Source organism: Cervus elaphus, chromosome 33, assembly GCF_910594005.1.
Source record: "Cervus elaphus chromosome 33, mCerEla1.1, whole genome shotgun sequence".
NCBI lineage: Eukaryota > Metazoa > Chordata > Mammalia > Artiodactyla > Cervidae > Cervus > Cervus elaphus.
This window is the reverse complement of record NC_057847.1, coordinates 57,781,938-57,801,978: the sequence shown is the minus strand read 5'-3', so window position 1 is coordinate 57,801,978 and position 20,041 is coordinate 57,781,938. Positions and strand designations below refer to the sequence as shown.

At 34.4% G+C, this 20,041-nt stretch overlaps 1 protein-coding gene across 1 annotated transcript in view; it reads right to left on the bottom strand.

The window, feature by feature from the left end:
• Positions 1–20,041, bottom strand: part of LRP1B (LDL receptor related protein 1B) — a 2,070,284-nt gene that overhangs the window by 548,410 nt on the left and 1,501,833 nt on the right. The window contains exons 38-41 of the mRNA XM_043894665.1: positions 18,196–18,322; positions 17,909–18,060; positions 17,489–17,613; positions 15,845–16,213 (exon numbers count right to left, since the gene is read on the bottom strand). Of these exons, the coding sequence (XP_043750600.1) occupies positions 15,845–16,213; positions 17,489–17,613; positions 17,909–18,060; positions 18,196–18,322 (773 nt within the window). The remainder of the gene's footprint in view (positions 1–15,844; positions 16,214–17,488; positions 17,614–17,908; positions 18,061–18,195; positions 18,323–20,041) is intronic.

The following is a 20,041-nucleotide window of genomic DNA, read 5'->3' as shown; positions in this document are numbered from 1 at the left end:
TTTTTTTAGTTTGATTAGTATATTTCTTGCCATGTTCCTCCTTGGGTTTATCCTGTATGGGACTCTCTGTGCTTCCTGGACTTGAGTGACTATTTTCTTTCCCATGTTAAGAAAGTTTTCAACTATAATCTCTTTAAATATTTTCTCCGGTCTTTTTTCTTCTTCTGGGACTCCTATAATTTGAATGTTGGTGCATTTCACATTGTCCCAGAGGTCTTTAAGACTTTCTTCATTTCTTTTCTTTCTTTTTTGTGTTCTGCAGCAGTGATTCCTCTCCCCCACCTCCCACCCTACATTCCATGCTCTAGCTCATTTATCCATTTTTTTTTTTGACTTGGTTATTCTGCTATCAGTTTCTTCTAGAGTATTTTTCATGTCATGTATTGTATTGTTCATCTCTGTCTGTTCTTTAGTTCTTCTAGGTCTTCATTAAACATCTTTAGCATCTTCTCAGTACATGCCTCCATTCTTTTCCTGAGATTTTAGATCATCTTCACTATCATCATTCTGAAGTGATTTTTAGGTAGAGTGTCTGTCTCTCCTTCATTTAGTTGTTCTTTTATTACATTGCTCCTTCATCTTCAGGAGATTTATTATCTGTTGTTTCATTTTTTTTTTTCCCCTAACTTTGTGTTTGCAGTCCCCTTTCTGCAAGCATCAGGATTATAGCTCCTCTTGCTCTGGTGTCTGCCTCCTGTGGTCGAGGTAGATATTGAGTGGGGCATCCCCTTTGCTCTGTGGTTATCAATGCCCTGTCAGCAGCATGGAGTGCTTCTTAGTTGTTGAAGTAGAGGCCCCAAGTTCTCTTTCTTAGCTGTATTTCTGATCTGTGGTGCACAGTAGGTGGCATTGGAGCACTCCCACTAGGGGAGAAGTCTCTGAGTAGTCCTCCTTGGGGGCTTTTCACCTGTGAGTGTGCTCTGTTGTGTCCCCTTTTGCCCATTGTGCAAGCTCACAAAGTACACCCACCTTAACTGTGGGTATGCCAGCAAATGGCCCGGTTACTCTCAGGTGTTTTCACCAGGCAACCAGCAGAGATCTGTCGGCCTCAGGTCCCAGGACTGCAGTAGTCAAGCTATGGAGGAAGCTCAGACTCTCGCCTGGCCCAACCCTCACATGTACATACACACAAATCCCAGGAATGCTAAAGCCAGACCTGTTTCAGGGCAGGAGAGCTTGTCTGTTTGGATGTCCTGTAGGCTTTGGATTTAGGTAGCCATCAGCAGAGGTGGAACTCCACAGTTTGTTTGAAGTCTATTTTGTCTGATATGACAACTGCTACTCCAACTTTCTTTTGATTTCTATTTGCATGGCATATTTTTTCCATCCCCTCACTTTTATGTGTCCCTAGATTTTAAAGTGCATCTCTTGTAGATAGCATATATGTGGGTATTATTCTTTTGTATCCATTCTGTCAGTCTATGTCTTTTGGTTGAAGCATTAAATCAATTTACATTTAAGGTATTATATGTATGCTCTTAATGCCATTTTATTGTTTTAGATTTGTTCTTGTAGATTTTTTTTCTTGCCTTTCTCTTTTGCTCTCTTGTGATTTAATGACTATCTTTAAATAGTCTTTAATGACTATCTTTAATTTTGTGTTTGTATTTCTTTAATTTCAGTGTGTACCTCTATCATAGATATTTCTTTTGCAGTTACCATGAGGTTTTGATAAAGAAGTCTGCATGTATACATAATTGTCTTAAGTTGTAGATCTCTTAATTTCAAATGCATTTCAAATATCCTGCTTTCATACTCTTCTCACATGATTACTGGCCTTGATATCATATTTGCATGTAGATGATATTCTACCTTTACTATGTTTGCCTTTTCTGGTGAGCTTTCCCATTTCTTAATTTCCTCATTTCAACTTGTAGCATTTTCTTTTGTGCTTAGAGGAGTTCCTTTAGCCTTTGTTGTAAAGATGATTTGGTGATGCTAAATTCTTTTAGCCTTTGATTACTCTGTCAAATCTAAATGAGATTTGCTGCTGGATAGAATGTTATTGGTTGTAGGTTTTTATCTTTCATCTCTTTAAATATATCATGCCACTCACTTTTGGTATGCAGAATTTCTGCTGAAAAGTCACGTGACAACCTTATGTGAATTCCCTTGTATGTTATGTGTTGCTTTTCCCTTGTTGTTTTTAATATTTATCCTCTGCATTTAATTTTTGTGAATTTGATTAATACTTTTCTTGGGGTGGTCTTCCTTGGGTGACTATTTCCAATGTTAGGAAAGTTTTCAGCTATTATTTCTTCAAATATTTTCTCAGATTCTTTCTTTCCTATTTTGGGGCTCCTATAATGCAAATATTAATGAGTTTGAAATTGTCCCAGAGGCCTCTTAAGCTGTCCTCACTTTTATCATTCTTTTTTCTTTATTCTGTTTCATGGTAGTGATTCCCACCTTGTCTCCCAGCTCACTGATTTGTTCTTCTGCCTCATTTATTCTGCTACTGATTCATTATATTGTATTTTTTATTTCCATTATTTTATTCTTTGAATCTGGTTGTTCTTTATATTTTATAACGCTTTGCTAAAAACTTCTCACTCTGTGTATTCATTCTTTTCCTGAGTTCTTGGATCATCTTTACACTCATTACTTGAACATATTCTCAGGTAGATCAGCTATCTCTATTTCACTTAGTTCTTCCTGTGTTTTATCCTGTTCTTTCATCTGGAACATATTCTTTTTCCATCACATTTTGTTTAAATTTATATTTGTATTTTTATGTATGTGGTTGGTTATTTCTCAACCTTGAAGAAAGCTGATATCCCTATAGGGGATATCTTATGCGTCCCAGCAGTACACTACCCTTCATCACTCAAGGGCCAAGGACCAGCTATTTTCAAAGTAGTTTCTGATCTGTGTTTGTGGACTCAGCTTGGCAGGCTATAGGATTGTAGGTTTCTAGCTTCTGGTGACTGTTGCCTGGTTGATGAGGCTGGTCTAGAGGCTTGTGCATGCTTCCTGGTGGGAAGGGCTGGTCACTGCCCACTGGTGTTTGGTATTGTCCCTCTGGTGGGCAGGGATGTGTCAAGTGTCTAGAGGTTGCTGTTCAAGAAGTCTTTTAAAGTAGCCTGTCTTGTGATGGATGGGGCTGTGTTCTCACCCTGTTGGTGGTTCGTTGTGAGGCATACCAGCACTGGAACTCACAAGCTGTTGGGTGGGACCAGGTCTTGGAAAGAAAGACCCAAGATATCTGCCTTCAGCAATAGTTTGTATTGTTCAGTCACTAAGTCATATATGACTCTTTGTGACCAAAGGACTGCAGCATGACATGTTTCCTTGTCCTTCACCATCTCTTGCAGTTTGCTGAAACTCTTGTCCATTTAGTCAGTGATGCTCTCCAACCATCTCATCCTCTGTTGCCCTCTTCTCCTCCTGACCTCAGTCTTTCCCAGCACTATGGCCTTTTCCAATGAGTCAGCTTTTCACATCAGGTAGCCAAAGTATTGGAGCTTCGTCATCAGTCCCTCCAATGAATATTCAGCATTGATTTCTTTAGGATTGACTGTTTTGATCTCTTTGCCGTCCAGCAACAAAATTAAAAGCATCAATTCTTCAGCCCTCAGCCTTCTTTATGATCCAGCTCTCACATCCATACATGACTACTGGAAAAACCATAGCTTCGACTAGATGGAACTTTGTTGGCAAAGAGATGTCTCTGTTTTTGAGTACAGTGCCTAGGTTTGTCATAGCTTTTCTTCTAAGGGGCATATGTCTTTTAATTTCATGGCTGCAGTCACCATCTGCAGTGATTTTGGAGTCCAAGAAAATAGTTTGCTACTGTTTTCATTTTATCCCCATCCATTTGCCATGAAGTTATGGGACTGGATGCCATGATCTTAGTTATTTGAATGTTGAGTTTTAAGCTAGCTTTTTCACTCTCCACTTTCACCCTCATGAAGAGACTCTTTAGTTCCTCTTCACTTTCTATCATTAGAGTGGTGTTATCTGCCTATCTAAGGTTGTTGATATTTCTTCCAGCAATCTTGAGTCCAGCTTGTGGGTCATGTAGCCTGGCATCTTACATAGTGTACTCTGCATAGAAATTAAATAAACAGGGTGATAATATACAGCATTGACATACACCTTTCCCAATTTGGAACAAGTTCACTGTTTAAATGTCCAGTTCTAACTTTGCTTCTTGACCTGCATACAGGTTTCTCAGGAGACAGGTAAGGGGTTCTGTTATTCTCATCTCTAAGAATTTTTCTGATGCGAAGAACTGAGTCATTTGAAAAGACCCTGGTGCTGGGAAAGATTGAGGGCAGAAGGAGAAGGGGATGAGAGGTGGCATGACCAACTCAATGGGCATGAGTTTGGGTGAACTCCAGGAGTTGGTGATGGACAGGGAGGCCTGGCATGCTGCAATCCATGGGGTCACAAAGAGTTGGACATGACTGAGTGGCTGAATTGAACTGAAGAATTTTCCATAGATTTTTGTGATCTGTACAGTCAAAGGTTTTAATGTAGTCAATGAAAAAGATGTTCGACTGGAATTTTGCTTCTTTTTCTGTGATCCAGTGGATGTTGACAATTTGATATCTGGTTCCTCTGCCTTGTCTAAATGTACCTTGTACCTCTAGAAGTTCTTGGTTCATATACTGCTAAAGGCTAGCTTGAAGGATTTTGAGCATTACCTTGCTATCATGTGAAATGAGGGCAATTTTACAGTTGCTTGTACATTCTTTGGCATTGCCTTTCTTTGGGACTGAAATGAAAACTGACCTTTTCCAGTCCTGTGGCCACTGCTGAGTTTTCCAAGTTTGCTGGCATATTGAGTGCAGCACTTAATAGCATCATCTTTTAGGATTTGAAATAGCTCAGCAGAAATTCCATCACCTCCACTTTGTTCATAGTGATGCTTTTTAATGCCCACTTGACTTCACATTCCAGGATGTCTGGCTCTAGGTGAGTGACCACACCACTGTGGTTATCTGGGACATTGAGACCTTTTTTGTGCAGTTCTGTGTACCCTTGCCACCTCTTCTTAATCTCTTCTGCTTCTGTAAGGTCCTTGCCATTTCTGTCCTTTATTGTGCCTGTCTTTGGCATAGAATTCACATATGTCCTTGCTATGTCTGCCAACAGCTTTTATGACCACAAAGATTTTGAATCTTATTAAACTTATAATTTGGGGCACATTCCCATAGTTATGTAAATTAAATTTTACCATCATGAAAATTACTTTTCTCCCTTTATTTAAAGTTATCATTTATGTTCACTAATATTTTATAATTTTCTCCATGAAAAACTTGTTCATTCTTTGTTTTATTCCTAGTTTTAGAGTCTTCCTTAATTATATATCTTGATTGTTTATTGAATGTTGGGAAACCATTTGACCTTACTTTAAGCAATGTTTTGTTTTTTTTTTAACTGCTCTAGTTGGCTAAAACAAACCATCAGAATGAATTCTATAGAAAAAAAAGATATTATTGTGTAATACTGAAACATATACCAAGTCATAATGTAAAACACAAATTTTAGTTCTTAGTGTGGATTATGGTCAGGTTTGAGGACATAATTTTTATGATTTTTTTTATTTGCTTCTCAGTGAGCATATGTAGATGTACTATTACTGATTTCATGTCTGAAAAAAATCTGTGTTTCCCTTCATTTTGCGTTATCAGTGTAATCAATTATAGGATTATATATTTCCTTAGTGGTGTGAACATATTTCTAATGTTGATTAGAAGTTTGCTTAAATTCAATTGTTTTTCCTCTGTAAATAGTCCCTCTATTCCTTCTTGTAGTACTTTAAGGTACCCCCCCCTTTTTTTTTTTGATTCTCTGAAGTTTTACTATTGCTGACTTAATTATATTATTATTTTCAGTGCTCAGAGGGAATATTCAATCTAAGGACCCATTTATTTCTTCTACTCTAATAAACTCCACCATTGTTTCTTGGAATGTTACCTTTCTGACCTTCCTTCTCTTCTTTGTCATTTGTTAACCTCTACTACCTAACAACTTACCTTCCACGTTTTACAGCTGCTCTTAGTTATTTTTATTCTTACTTGTTTATTAATTCTTCAGTAATTATCATCCTATTTGTTCATTCTCACTTTGACTAGTCCAACGTAAACTGTATTATATCAACTAAGATATCTTTTTAAATTTTTATTATACTGACCATATATTTCAGTTCTAAGATTTTTAATTGTTTTCATTCATTTTAATTGTTATTTTTTCTTGTATAACTTTAGTTTCACCATCACTTTTTATGGACGTGGATTCCTTTTCCTCTGATGAACTCCCCAAAATACTATAAAAGTCTGCTTCTAATTGTTCTATTATTTGTTTTCATTCATCTGCTGATTGATATCCTTTTTTCTAGCTGTCTCCTTTAAAATTCATCTATTGTGGAGTTTGAATTTGCAGACTCTCCTTAAGTAAACTAGTTATTTTTTAACCTCTCTTCTGACACTCATTCCTTTCAGTTTGTTGGTTCAGTTGCCTTCACTTGGCCTCTGGGCCTTAAGCTGCAGCTCTTTTCTTACATAATTCACTTGGATTTTTGTTCTACAGGGCATATGAGAACTTGAAAGGCAGTTAACCTTCAAAAAGAATGATGTTAGTGTTGGTCGCAGGATTGTTTCTGTATTCTCTAAGCCTCTAGGATAAAAACTTCACACAGGACAGTGGTCCATGAAGGAGATGGCATGGTTTTACTGCAGCCTTATTTTCCTATGTGGCAGCCTCACCCCAGACCCTGGTTTAAGTAGGCTCTAAACTTACTCCTGTTTCTCTATAGGATCCATATTTGGGGGCTCAAAGGTCTGATGCTTCAATCATTCTAACTGGTTTGTATTTCAGTTCTGTTTATTAGTCAAGGAAAAACTTGTTTTTGAACTTATCTAATTTTTATTATAAGTTATCAATCATGCTATGTTTTAAAGTCAGAGATAGTCTTAGTGTTTTAATTTTTAATATCATGTTGACCATGATAGTAGTAGCAGAGGTCAGATAGTAGTAGCAGATAGTAGTAGGCCAGTGGTCTGGACTCTTCACATATGAAAAGTAAACTATGACACTTTCCTTTACCTATAACTTTGAAGTCCAAGAGGTTAAACACCAGACCTTCTCATCTTTAGTTGCCCATACCTAACAATCTGTGTCACACTTTAAGCAGGTAATACACACAGTTAATTTGGTGGCTCTTTCTATACTACCTTTTATACCTCAGAGTAAAAAATTCATTCTATATGAATTGAAAAGATAAAGGAGAGCCTTCATTCTATTCTTTCCCTGTATTCAGATATATAAAGGATATAAACCTAAATCTGATATGTAAAAGTATTTAGAGCTCTCTTTAAGTACTTAGTGAATTTATTTTTTTGGTAAAAGATGCAACAAAATGAAATGTGTTATTCCAGATTAGTCAAAATAGGATACCAATGAGGTAGGAAGAGTCAGTTCATCTCAGACACACCAAAAATACAACTACATGTGGAACAACTATATCTGAGAATGACCTGAACACCAGTGGAATGGATTTTCTACAGCTATGGGTATAAAGAAAAGGCTCCATCAAGACAAGAAAAAAGAGAAAGACGGTAATCTAATCAGAACCTGCACAACTAATGTGGGGACACACAAGCAGGAGGAATATCATGGTTCCAAAGGCCCTAAGTGTCACATCAGGCTCCCCAGCCCCAGGAACTTGCACTGGAAAGAACTCTCATAACATCTGACTTTAAATATCAGTGAGGCTTATGTCCAAGAGAACTGGAGGGTTATGGGAAACCAAGACTTGGCTTGCAAAGAGGTTGTGCACACATTCACTCATTCTGAGTTCCAATGCAGAAGCAGTAGCTTGACAAGTACCTAGGTCATACCCTAAGGAGATATGTTGACTGATTTTCAAGCATGTGCCAGAGTAACAGGAATCTTTTGGAATTTTTGCCAGGTACAGAAGTGCTGAAAGGCACCATGTTTTTCAACTCTCTTTCTACCCACCTGACCCATTTCTGTCATTCTCCATCAGCTCAGCTATACGACACACCGGGCCCTAGTGTCCCCAAGTACCAGCCCTCCCCAACTTATTCAACTTGGCCAGTGGCGCTCTCTCTCTCCCAAGCCTGGAAAGCCGCTTTGGCTGACAGTGGTGTTCCTCTAAAGCAGCTCCACCTATCAGATTGCCCACAACAGTTGGAGTCAGAGGTTATAGCCAGCTGGCCTGGGGGCCAACACCGTCCCCACTGCACCTTCAGCAGTTACACCCCAAAGACAACTGGAAAGCACACACTGCTTGACCACCTGATTCTGATAAGCACAGGGGATTGTGTCTCTGGGCCCAACAAGAAACCTTGTACATAAGTCCACTCTTTCAAGAGTAGGAGACATAGCTAATTTATACTAAAAACACAGTTAGGCACAAAAAGGAGACAAACTTCAAATGAAAGTACAAATCAAAACCTCAGAAAAGAATTCAAATAAAACAGAGATAAACAATTTACCTGATAGGAAACTCAAAAAAAAAAAAAAAAAAGTTACACAGGCTCACCAATCTTGAGAGACAAATGGATGAACTCAGCACTTCCACAAAGAGAAAAATGTTTTAAGTGAACCAATCTGAACCAAAGGATACATTAACTGAAATAAAAAATACAAAGAGGGGAGTCAATAGAAGATTAGAGGATGCAGAAAGGGCTCACAATCTGAAAGGCAGATTAGTGGAATTACCCAATTGGGAAAGCAAAAGAACAGATAGTTATGTTTTTTACAAATGAATATAGTTTAAGAGATCTCTGGAACAATACCATGCAATACTATGATTTGTATTATAGCGGTTCAAGAAGGATAAAGAGAAAGGGATAGAAAAACTGTTTGAAGAAATAATGGTTGAAAACTTCCATAACCTGGCAAAGGAAACAGCTAGCCAAGTTCAGGAAACACAGAGCATATCAGACAAGGTAAACCCAAAAAGACCCACACCAAGACATGCTATAATTTAAATGTCAAAAGTTAAAGAGAGAATCTTAAAATCAGCAAGAGATAAATAAGTTAGGAAACCCACAAAGACTATCTATCTAATGACTTTACAGCAGAAACTTCACAGGCCAGAAGGAACTTGCTTGATATACAAAGTGCTGGGGGGTGGGGGAAAAAACAACAAAAAAAAACTTTTGATAAGAATACTCAAGAATACTCTAGTGGTTATTCATAATTAAAGGAGAGATACAGTTTACCAGACAAGCAAAAGCTAAAAAAAGAGTTCATCACCACTCAGCTGACCTTATAAGAAATATTAAAGGGGCATCATTAAATAGAAAAGAAAAAGGACATAATGAAAAATAAGAAAAATACTGGAAAAAATCCTACTGGTAAACCCCAAACATGTAGTAAAGGTAGTGAATCAACTACCTATAAAGCTAGTATGAAGATTAAAAGACAAAAGTAGGAAAAATTTTTACATCTAAAATAGAAAAGCAACACACAAATTATAGAAGAGGGGCAGTAACAATGTAATACTTTTAGAATGTACTCAAATTTATGCAACCATCAGCTTTAAACATATATGTAGGTTGTTACATATGAACCACATGCAAAAAACTGATAATACATAGATAAAAAATAGAGAAAAAAATACAAACATAACACGAAAGAAAGTCAACAGATCACAAAAAGAGAACAAGAAGAAAGGAACAAAATAATCACAAAACAACCAGAAAATGATTAACAAAAAAGCACTATGTACATAGTTGTCAAAAATTGCTTTAAATGAACAAAAGGCTCCAAATAAAAGTGTTGCTGAATGCCTACTAGAGAATCATATCATCTGAAAATGCACAAAGTGAAGGGATAGCAAAGTATATGCTATGCAAATGGAAACAAACAGAAGGTGGGGTAGCAATATACTTTTAAACAAAGACTTTATCAAGGGAAAAAGGAGGGCATCACATAATGAAAAAGGGAGATGAATCAACCAAGAGGCTATAACATTTGTAAATATCTATGCACCCAACATAGCAGCACCTAAATACATAAAGCAAATAATGCATAAAGAAAAAAATAAAAAGAAAAAACAGTAATACAGTAAGAGGAGGAAACTTTAACATAGCTACTTGCATCATTGAATAGATCAGCCAGACAGAAAAATGATGAGGAAACATTGGCTTAAATGACATATTAGACCAGATCAATTTAACTAGAGAACATTTCATCCTAAAACAGCAAAATACGCATTCCTTTCAAGTGCACATGGAATATTCTCAAGGATAGATCACATGTTAGGCCACAAAACAAGTCTCAATAAATGAAGATTGAATTCATATCAAGCATTGTTTTCTGACTGCAGTGTTATGAAACTGGAAATCATTTACAAGAAGAAAACTGCAAAAAGTATACAAACATGTGGAAGCCAAACAACATGCTTCTTAATCAGTGGATCACTGAAGAAATTTAAGAGAAAATAGAAAAATATCTTGAGACAAATGAAAGTAAAAGCGCAACAGTCCTAATTTTCAGGACAGAGCAAAAACAATTCTAAGAGGGAAGTTTATAGTAATATAGGTCTATGCCAAGAACCAAGAAAAATCTCAGTCTAGCCTTATAACTAACACAGAAATACAAAGGATAATAAGATTACTACAAAACATTATACACCAACAAATTGAACAACCTAGAAGAAATGGATAAATTCCTATCGATATACAATCTTCCAAGACTTAAATTAGGAAGAAATAGAAAATTTTAATAGACCAATTGATAGTAATGAAGTTGACCCAGTTTAAAAAAAAAAAAGCATTTTTTTTTTTTTTTTTTTGCATCTGTCTCCTCAGGCAAGGGCAATAAAGGTGAAAATAATTGTGACTATATCAAACTAATAAGCTTTTTTACAGTGAAGGAAACTATCAACAAAATAAAAAGAAAACAACTGAACAGGAGTACATATATACTTTGATTAAGCTGTTTTCAATTTAAGTTACCACTATATAAATGGGATCTGTAACACAGCAACAAACTCCTATGGCATCTCTTAAATATTATCAAACATAACATAACCAGAGTTATCTTCATAAAACAGAAATCCTATTATATGCATGTCTTAAAGCTTTCCATTGTTTTCCCTTTATCTACTAAAAAAAAAATTGAAACTCCTTGTCTTAAATATTAGTATATCAGTGATCACTGTACCATTTTCACAATAACTAAAGGTAGAAGTAACTCAAGTATCCATAAACAGATAAATGGATAAATAAAATAAGTTATATGCATACACAGAGAAGGCAATGGCAACCCACTCCAGTACTCTTGCCTGGAAAATCCCATGGATGGAGCGGCCTGGTAGGCTGCAGTCTATGGGGTCACTAGGAGTTGGACATGATTGAGCAACTTCACGTTCACTTTTCACTTTCATGCATTGGAGAAAATGGCACCCCACTCCAGTATTCTTGCCTGGAGAATCCCAGGGGCAGGGGAGCTTGGTGGGCTGCCGTCTTTGGGGTCACACAGTGTCGGACATGATTGAAGTGACTTAGCAGCAGCAGCATATACATACAAGAGAACATAGCTCAGCCATAATAAGGCAGATCAACTTCTGATACCTACAACATGAATTAACCTTCAAAATATTATTCTAAGTGAGTTACAACACACAATAAAACAAATATTGTATGACTCCATTTATATGAAATATATGTAATAGCCAAATTTATAGAGAAAAAAATAGATGAAAGCTTACCAGAGAATACAAGGAGGAGGAATGGGGAATAATTGCTTCAATGAGGTTGGTCTTTAAAGAGAAAGAAATGTTTTGGAGATGCGTAGTGGTGAGGGTTGCACAATACTATGAATGTAATTGACATCACTGAATTGTTCAATTAAAAATAGTTGAAATGGCAAATGTTATGTTTCACATATTTTTATCTAATTTTAAAAATTTATAATGGAATATATCAAAAACTATTGAATGGTACACTTTTAATTACATTTCAATAAAAATTTTAATATGTTTTTCTTGACAAACCAAATCCTTCAATATTGGACTACTTTCTAGGACACTAGCCTCATCTCACACCATTCATGCCATACAACCCATATTCTAATGATATCAAATGATGTGTCAGTCCTTGTCTACTCTTTGCTTTTTCATATTTTTACACTTCAAATTTTCTGAGCCTTTAGTCTAGAAGAGTAGTTTGCAATCATTTTTGTTCTGAGGACTTTTGCACTCTTAAAAAATATTGAAGACTCCAGGAAAAATTTTGTGTATGTGAGGTATTACCTATTACCTTGTTAGAAATTTAAACTGAAAAATGTTTTAATATGTATGCTGCGATTTATGGGGTCACAAAGAGTTGGACACGACTGAGCGACTGAACTGAACTGAACTGAATATATTTTTAAAAACAAAAATGATAGCATACTAATATAAATACCATCATCTATGAAAATAGCTGCATTTTTAAATGAGAAAAAGCATTGTTTTATCATTTTATCAATGTGCTTAATGACGATTACTAGAATACAGCTGAACTCTCACATCTACTTCATCAAATTTGTTATGTTATTTTAGTTGAAATTTATGAAGACAATCCAGCTTCACACAGCTAAGAAGTTTGAAAAAGGAAGGAGGGTTTTAATAGCCTTTCAGATAATTCTGAATATGCTTTTATACTACAGCACATGAAAACTGATAGTTACTTAAAGGTTAGATTCAATGTAGAATCAGAAACCATAGTGATGAATGTTTCATACTTTATTACATTAAATTCATTGGTCTATCTTACACTCTGAATGGATCATTTACCCAGGCATGATTTTATCATGTCATTAGGAAAATGTTTGTTCCCTGAGTTATGCATATCTTCCAAATGTTGACAATTTCAGTATGCAACAACCCCCAAGATCACTAGTAATATCACTACTCATCTCATCAGAAAAGCCTTTAAGTATTGGGAAACTATCAAGCTTACTATAGTAGATACAATTCTTTCAAAAATTTAATTTTTACTTGAAAGCTTGATTTTTATTTGCAACAAATAATGTAGGTCATTTTCCTTGGAAACATAGACTCATTGTATTCAGTCTGCCACACAACCAGGTTTGAATAATCATAGTTTGTCTGTTCCTCATTCAAGTAAAAAATAGTGTTAATTAAAAGAACCATGGACTTACATAAGACAGAAATACACAGTTTCCTTTAGCAGCCATTGGACTTAAGAATGCCATAGAAGTTCCGTATTTGTATTTTATCACAGCGTATAATAAAGAGGTGTAATCTGAAGGATTAGGAAGGACTAAGATTTAATAAAATTATTTTTTTACCTTTTCTTCAAGGACATTCTTAAATTAAACTGGCTTTTTTTATTTCCCCTGCTATTAAGTGGCAGTGAAAAATACAATGACTACTAGTACTGTTTGGTGCTGCTGTCTTGATTAATGCTAAGGTATCAGCAGTTTAGCCATAATGGTTTTTCCACCATTGGTGCAATTTTTAACACTGTAAAAAAAAAAGGCAAATATCTAGTATTATTATGAACATACTTTTGATCACTTAGATTCCTTGACTCAGTTCAATGGTATCCTCTGCCCTTTCCCAGACAGATTATTTATTCTCTGGACCTTTAGTATCCTAGAGATTCTATTAAATTTCAATAGAAATTTAAATTTTTAAATTTCAATAGCTTGTTTACTTATAGTTTTCTCCTTAAGCTGTGGCTTTTATGTTTATACCCAAACTGTCTGACAAGGAATCTGGAGCACAGAAAATGAAAAAGTTAATAGATTACATGTGCAACATGAGCACATTCAACTCTGAATTGTATTAGTCTAAGAAAATGGAGGGAGGGCCAAAGAGAATTATAATATAAACTTTATAGAGATATAACTAAAGAATCAACAACTCTCAAATGTCTGAACTCTATGATCAGTATACTTATAGTTGTATCTTCATATTTACACACATACTAGAAAGCAAAATAGCATGAATATACAGTGCTATTTGTATTTTTGTGCTAGAATATACAAATTGTTATTAAAACTATCAATAAGTATGATACCCTACAGAATAAAGAAATAATATTTTGTATTTGTATATACTTGAAAGTACACACTTGAACTGACTTGGAAAGGCTGAGTCAGATTTGAATAGACCCAAAAGGATTTTGAGGATATTAAATGTTGAAAGAACAAAATAGACTATAGCAGGCCGAGCATGGGATGGTAATGTATAACAGAGTTTGACATAAAGTATCCATTTTTCACATGAATAAAATATATGAGTAGATACTGGATCCCTCTAGTTATCTAGTTATCTCTCTAGTTAATATATATTTATATTAACATAAGTTGACTCTCTTATATATTAGCTATATGATAGTAAATATTATAAAATCATTGTTGTCAAAAGTGAGGGAAAATGGATCTTTTTCATAAACAGTTGATGAAAATATAAATTAATATAGTCTTCTTGAAAAGAAATTTGACCAATTATAAAAAGTAAACACACTGATTTTGCAGTTCTATTTCTAGGATTCTATACAAAAGCAATATTCACATGTGTGAAAAAACATTTATGTGTGCAGATGTTCATTGTGACATTCACTGTGGGTAGTGATAAGACACCAAAACAACCTAAATGATTGTCAATAAGAAAATGGTTAAATAAATTAGTTTACCCTTAGTACAGGAGAGATGGGCTTCCCAGGAGGCGCTAGTGGTAAAGAACCTGCCTGCCAATGCAGGAGACATAAGAGACTAGGGTTCAATTCCTGGGTCGGGAAGACCCCCTGGTCAAGGGCATGGCAACCCATTCCAGTGTTATTGCCTGGGAAATCTCACAGAGGAGCTTGGTGGGCTCTGGTCCATTGAGTTGCAAAGAGCTGGGCACACTGAAGCGACTTGGCACACAGAGACAGGATAGATATAGGCTTTCAGAATAATGAGATAGAGCCTTATATACTTAAATGAAAGCTTTTAAAGATATATTCTAAGTGAAAAAAAGCAGGTGAATATTTCATACAGATCATTCCATTTTTATAATTACAAATGAAACACATACCTATAAAAAATTCTGGAGGCATGACAGCTGTCACAAGTAAGTAAATGGAATTGATGTTGCAGTGATGAGGCAAAAACTTCATTTAAAAGCCATATTACTTGAACATTTTACAATAAATTTATGTATCATTTTGAAATTTAAAAAGTAATGACAAAAGACCTCAACAAAGTAAAATTGGGAGGGTAAGGAATATATGGAAATCATGTAGAGATGTTAAATGAGGAATAAGAAGATAGTTCCTGTAAAGTTGGATGACAGGAAGAGGTTTCTCTAAATTATATAGATAATTCATACCACATTACATTTAAGTCCCATAAAATATTAAAATGACTGTCCTATAAAATTTTAAAAATGTCTTAAAAACATTAATTCATTAGTTACATTCTTTCATCAAGAATGTTATATACATATATATGCACACAAACCAAATATAATCTCTGATATTTGAGAAAATAAAATTCACCAAATATAATTAGATAGATATTCATAAAGATATAATTTTTCCCATTAGAAGAAAATAAAATTAGTAAGTTTAATACTGAAAATTATTTTCCATTAATTTTAATAAACATTTATGATAAACATTATAAAGGAATATACTGAATGTTCCATGATTAGAAGCTAATAATCATAATATTCATGCTGTACCTGCTAAGCAGTTAATTGCTTCTTTGACTTTTGGGGTTTTGGATGATATAGTTGCACTTGTTTTTGAATAAAAACTCTAGGAAAATGTAATTGCTACATGCAATCACCACTCTAATTTCTCTACTAATCCAAATGATACCCGTTTCCACTAAACTATTTAAAAAAAAATGTTGTACTTACTTTCAACAATTACTTGTCTGTCTTCCCAGTTATCTTTAATAAGCTGTATATTTCCAAAGTGTGCATCACTGTAGAAGATTCGATTGGTACCTTTTCTTTGATTATAGTCAAAAGCCAGGGCTATGACATTCTTGAAATAACGTGGATTTTCATATGGCCTTATTGGTGAATTTAAGTTGGTTTCATCAGAAAGATGTATACTTTTTAATATTGTTCTCCCTGAATACAGCAAATAGCCTTCATGCCTTAGGCATGTAACTCCATCTTCTGCCAAATATCCATGGGCACAAGCACAAGTTCTCCAGGAATTTCCTCGATAAAGACAGAGCTGCTGACATCCCCCATTGTCCTTGGCACAAACATTGGTCCCTAGAGAGAAGAAAAAAATACATACACACATGTTTGTGCCTTTTCTTTTGTTTTCCATATAGTTTTTTCTTAGAAACATATTAAAAAATTAACATTGAATATTCTGGGTTATTTTATTCTTGATTTTAGACTGGTCAGTAAAAAATTCAAACACTATAAAGTATTGTTTTGTGTTTTTTTTAGTCACTCCAACCTTAAAACCTTAGATTTATTATTTCACATTCTTCTGCTTCCCTGACCATCCAAAGAGAATTATTAAAAGTTAACCTTAATCTGTTAGTTAAGTACATAACTTTTTTGAAACTTGATACTGAGATTACAATAGGTTTCAAATATTGTAATCTTTGGAGCAAGTAACTAATTCACTCCAAACATGAACTGAGTTCACCAAGAAAAACAAAGAAGCACTACCTGTGTCTATGAAGTACATAAGGTATCAAAGAAATCTATGGTTCCAATGTGCCTGACATCCTAAGTATACTGGGCATAAGGTTTTTACTCCAGTTTTGAGTGAACATGTTATATGCTATTAAGATTTCTATGTTAGACTAATTCTCCTCTATGAATCCATCATCCTCTTCAAAACAATTAATGTTATATACCTTTCTTTGATGTCAAGAAATTATAATTTACTCTAATGGACGCTTAAAATGAATATTATCTTAGTGGAAGTGATATTAAAAAATATCTAAGTCACTGTCATACCAGTTTAAAAACATATTTTAAAGAAATGATGACTATGGACACATTTCACACTAATAGCAACCCTCCGGAGCCATCATCATTTTAAATATTAAATATGATCTGACATGAAGACAACCTTTTGGTCCAAGTAATGCAGCATGTTTAGTCAGTTCTAAATAAAATGGAAAAAAAAAACATTTTGGCTGCTTTTTGCTAATATCCTAACTGTGCTTTGTATACTTAGGTTAAATATATGTATTTATCAAATGTTTCTATATTACTTAGTCTAAACCTGTAAAATTTTATTAATAATATAAAATTATTATATACTTGGCCTGAAGACAGGCCAAGTATATAACATGTCCATATACATGCACTGTCTAGGCAAAAATATCTGTCCATGAATGATTATAAATTAATTTCATTAGGCTAGCATATGATTTTTGTTAGAAATTAGAGGGTTAAAAAAAAAAGAGGGTCTTGAGGTTTGGGAGTTATGAAAATTAATACCTAAGTTAAGTTTGATAAATAAATGCTAAAAAAAAAGAGAAAAAATAACATAAGATGTATTGATAATAGCAGAGCACTGACCTTTCTCTCTTACTCGGTTAAAGATTTTAACCTCCTTCAGGTTGACCCCAAGGCCCGCTCTCATGGTGACCGTCTCTGTGGCATCACTCTTGTGGCCCCTTCTGATGGAACCATTGGCATATGCTCTGCCAAGAAGTCAAACATACATGATCAACAGTCTTTAACTAATTCAAACCAAACCGGTTGTTTAAGCTGAAGATAACAGATGGCCCAGCCGAAGGGAAAGAAACCATTAGTCTGTGACATTGAAAGGGTTGAGCCTGGAATAGCAAGAGCAACTGCCTTTTTATTGTGGAAATTACATGGTTTTGTGAGCTTTTTTTTGTGACCTTGCTAAGAAATGGCTAATCCTACAAGGGTAAAGCAACTGACACTAAAATAACATTTTGAGACTCAAATACTTACGAAAAAATAAATTACCTGTCAGACCAGTAGATGTAAGCCCCAAAGACTGCAACTGAAAACATATCCACATTGCTCCCTGACAGCACCATCTCACGATTCCCACCAGTCTCAAGGTCAATTCTTTCTATCTTGTCTGTTCGAGCATCACACCAGTACAATTTATTTTCCTAAGATCGATTGAAAAGTAATATTACAAGCTGTTTTTTATTAAGTGTTTTACAAAGAAAATAAGAGAACACTAAAAATGGAGTAAAGCAAGTTTGCATTTAATGCAGTTTAAACGCTTAAGACATCCAACAGACCTCAAAGTCAATGGAGATACCATTTGGCCATGCTATTCCTATGCTCACGAGGACAACCTTCTCTGAGCCATCTAAGCGAGCCTTTCCAATGCAGGGCATCTGTCCCCATTCAGTCCAGAACAAGTAGCTGAAATGAAATTGTAGATAAACTCAGGTAAACACAAAAATGTATATTATTAATAAAAGCAGCAATAACATTCATATTAACAACAAAAAATGTCTTTTATAAATATATGTATGTATTTGTTTTCAATAAAATGATTTTTATATTAAAAAATTGGCTATTCATAGAAATTACTAGGAAGAATTTCCAAAATAACACACTACTCCCTACCTGAAATGCCTTCTACTTATTTAATTTGCTCCTGTTTTTGATATCACAAACATCATTTCCTTCAAGAAGCCTTCTATGTTCTGATTTTTCCACCATACACTCTACTTCATTGCATGAATTAGAGTGGCAAATTTACACTTGTATTTCTTTACAATTTTACTTTTTATTCATATATTTGGGTGCCATTAGACATTAAGCACAAAGAGGACAGAGATCTTTATTATTCACTATTATACCTACAGCACTAGGTAATTTATGAATGCATACACAAATGCAGTATAACTTTCAATTCTGTCCACTTAGATTGCTAAATGGCTAACTATTCTAGTTTGAATTACATAAATTATCTTGTGACGCCATTTTAAAGCATGAATTCATACAAAGCAAACCTTATTTTAGTAATCTTGTAATATGGAAGGACTGTGGAAGAAACTAAAATATAGAAAGAAAATCCAGACAGAATACATAGAAATAAAACATGTCAATAAATGAAATGTTAAAACACAGAAGGTACATAATCCATGTTTTCTTTCACCTATTCTTTCAACAAATATAATATTTATATTACAATACAGAAATTCATGCTTTCAGTTAAACCAGATCTAGTCTTCTGAAGTTATGCCCGGTGAAGCTTTATTCAGCTGTCAGATAGTAGCAATGACTGAAGTCTGGAAAAATATGGCAATCGTTGGCTCATTCAAGCAAAAGGGTGTGTACTCTGTTCATATTTGAATACATATATATAAGCAATCATACACAGGAAGAGAAAGTGAGATTGCATATAGAAAAGATCTATGTTCACATTTTGTATTTCTCCATGAAGATGCTAAACTATATAAAAATATGTGTATTTTCTTTATACATATTGTTTTGATTTATCTTAAAAGTTGATTATTTTTTCCCCCTGAGAATGGTGTATAAAATAAACGCATTGGACTTTTACAACCAAATTGAGCTATGGCTGGAATCCCAAGTATATTAATCCTGAAGAAATGTTCATTCATATTTACAAGCTCTATAAATCAAAAAGGGAAAACTTTGTAGCAAAAAATCCAACTATTAATATTTTACTGATTAGATCTAGGTTGAAGCAGGCATGATAATACCTATACTTGTATTAAAATGATGAATTTTAAGTCTTTAAGGGACATTGCATTAAAATTATTAAAAATAAATATTTTAACTGAGAGGTAAATGTGTTGCATTATTTAACTTTTCAAGGAGAAATTTTAGCATTATTAATGACATTAAAATGACTAGTCAGTTGTTTGTTAAGATGGGAAAAATGTTATACTATGAAGGAAGCATTTTAGGCGCCAAGACAGACGTGCTTATTTATTCAATATGTTTCTTGTCATATACTTTTAATATACTCCAGAGTTAAAATATGGAAAGAAATGAGTATAATATACATTTTATTTAATAGTAATCTGCTTTCAAATGTACTAAATAACTAATAAAAATATTATATCGAGTAGGTAGGTCAAATCAGCCATTTAACATATTAAAACT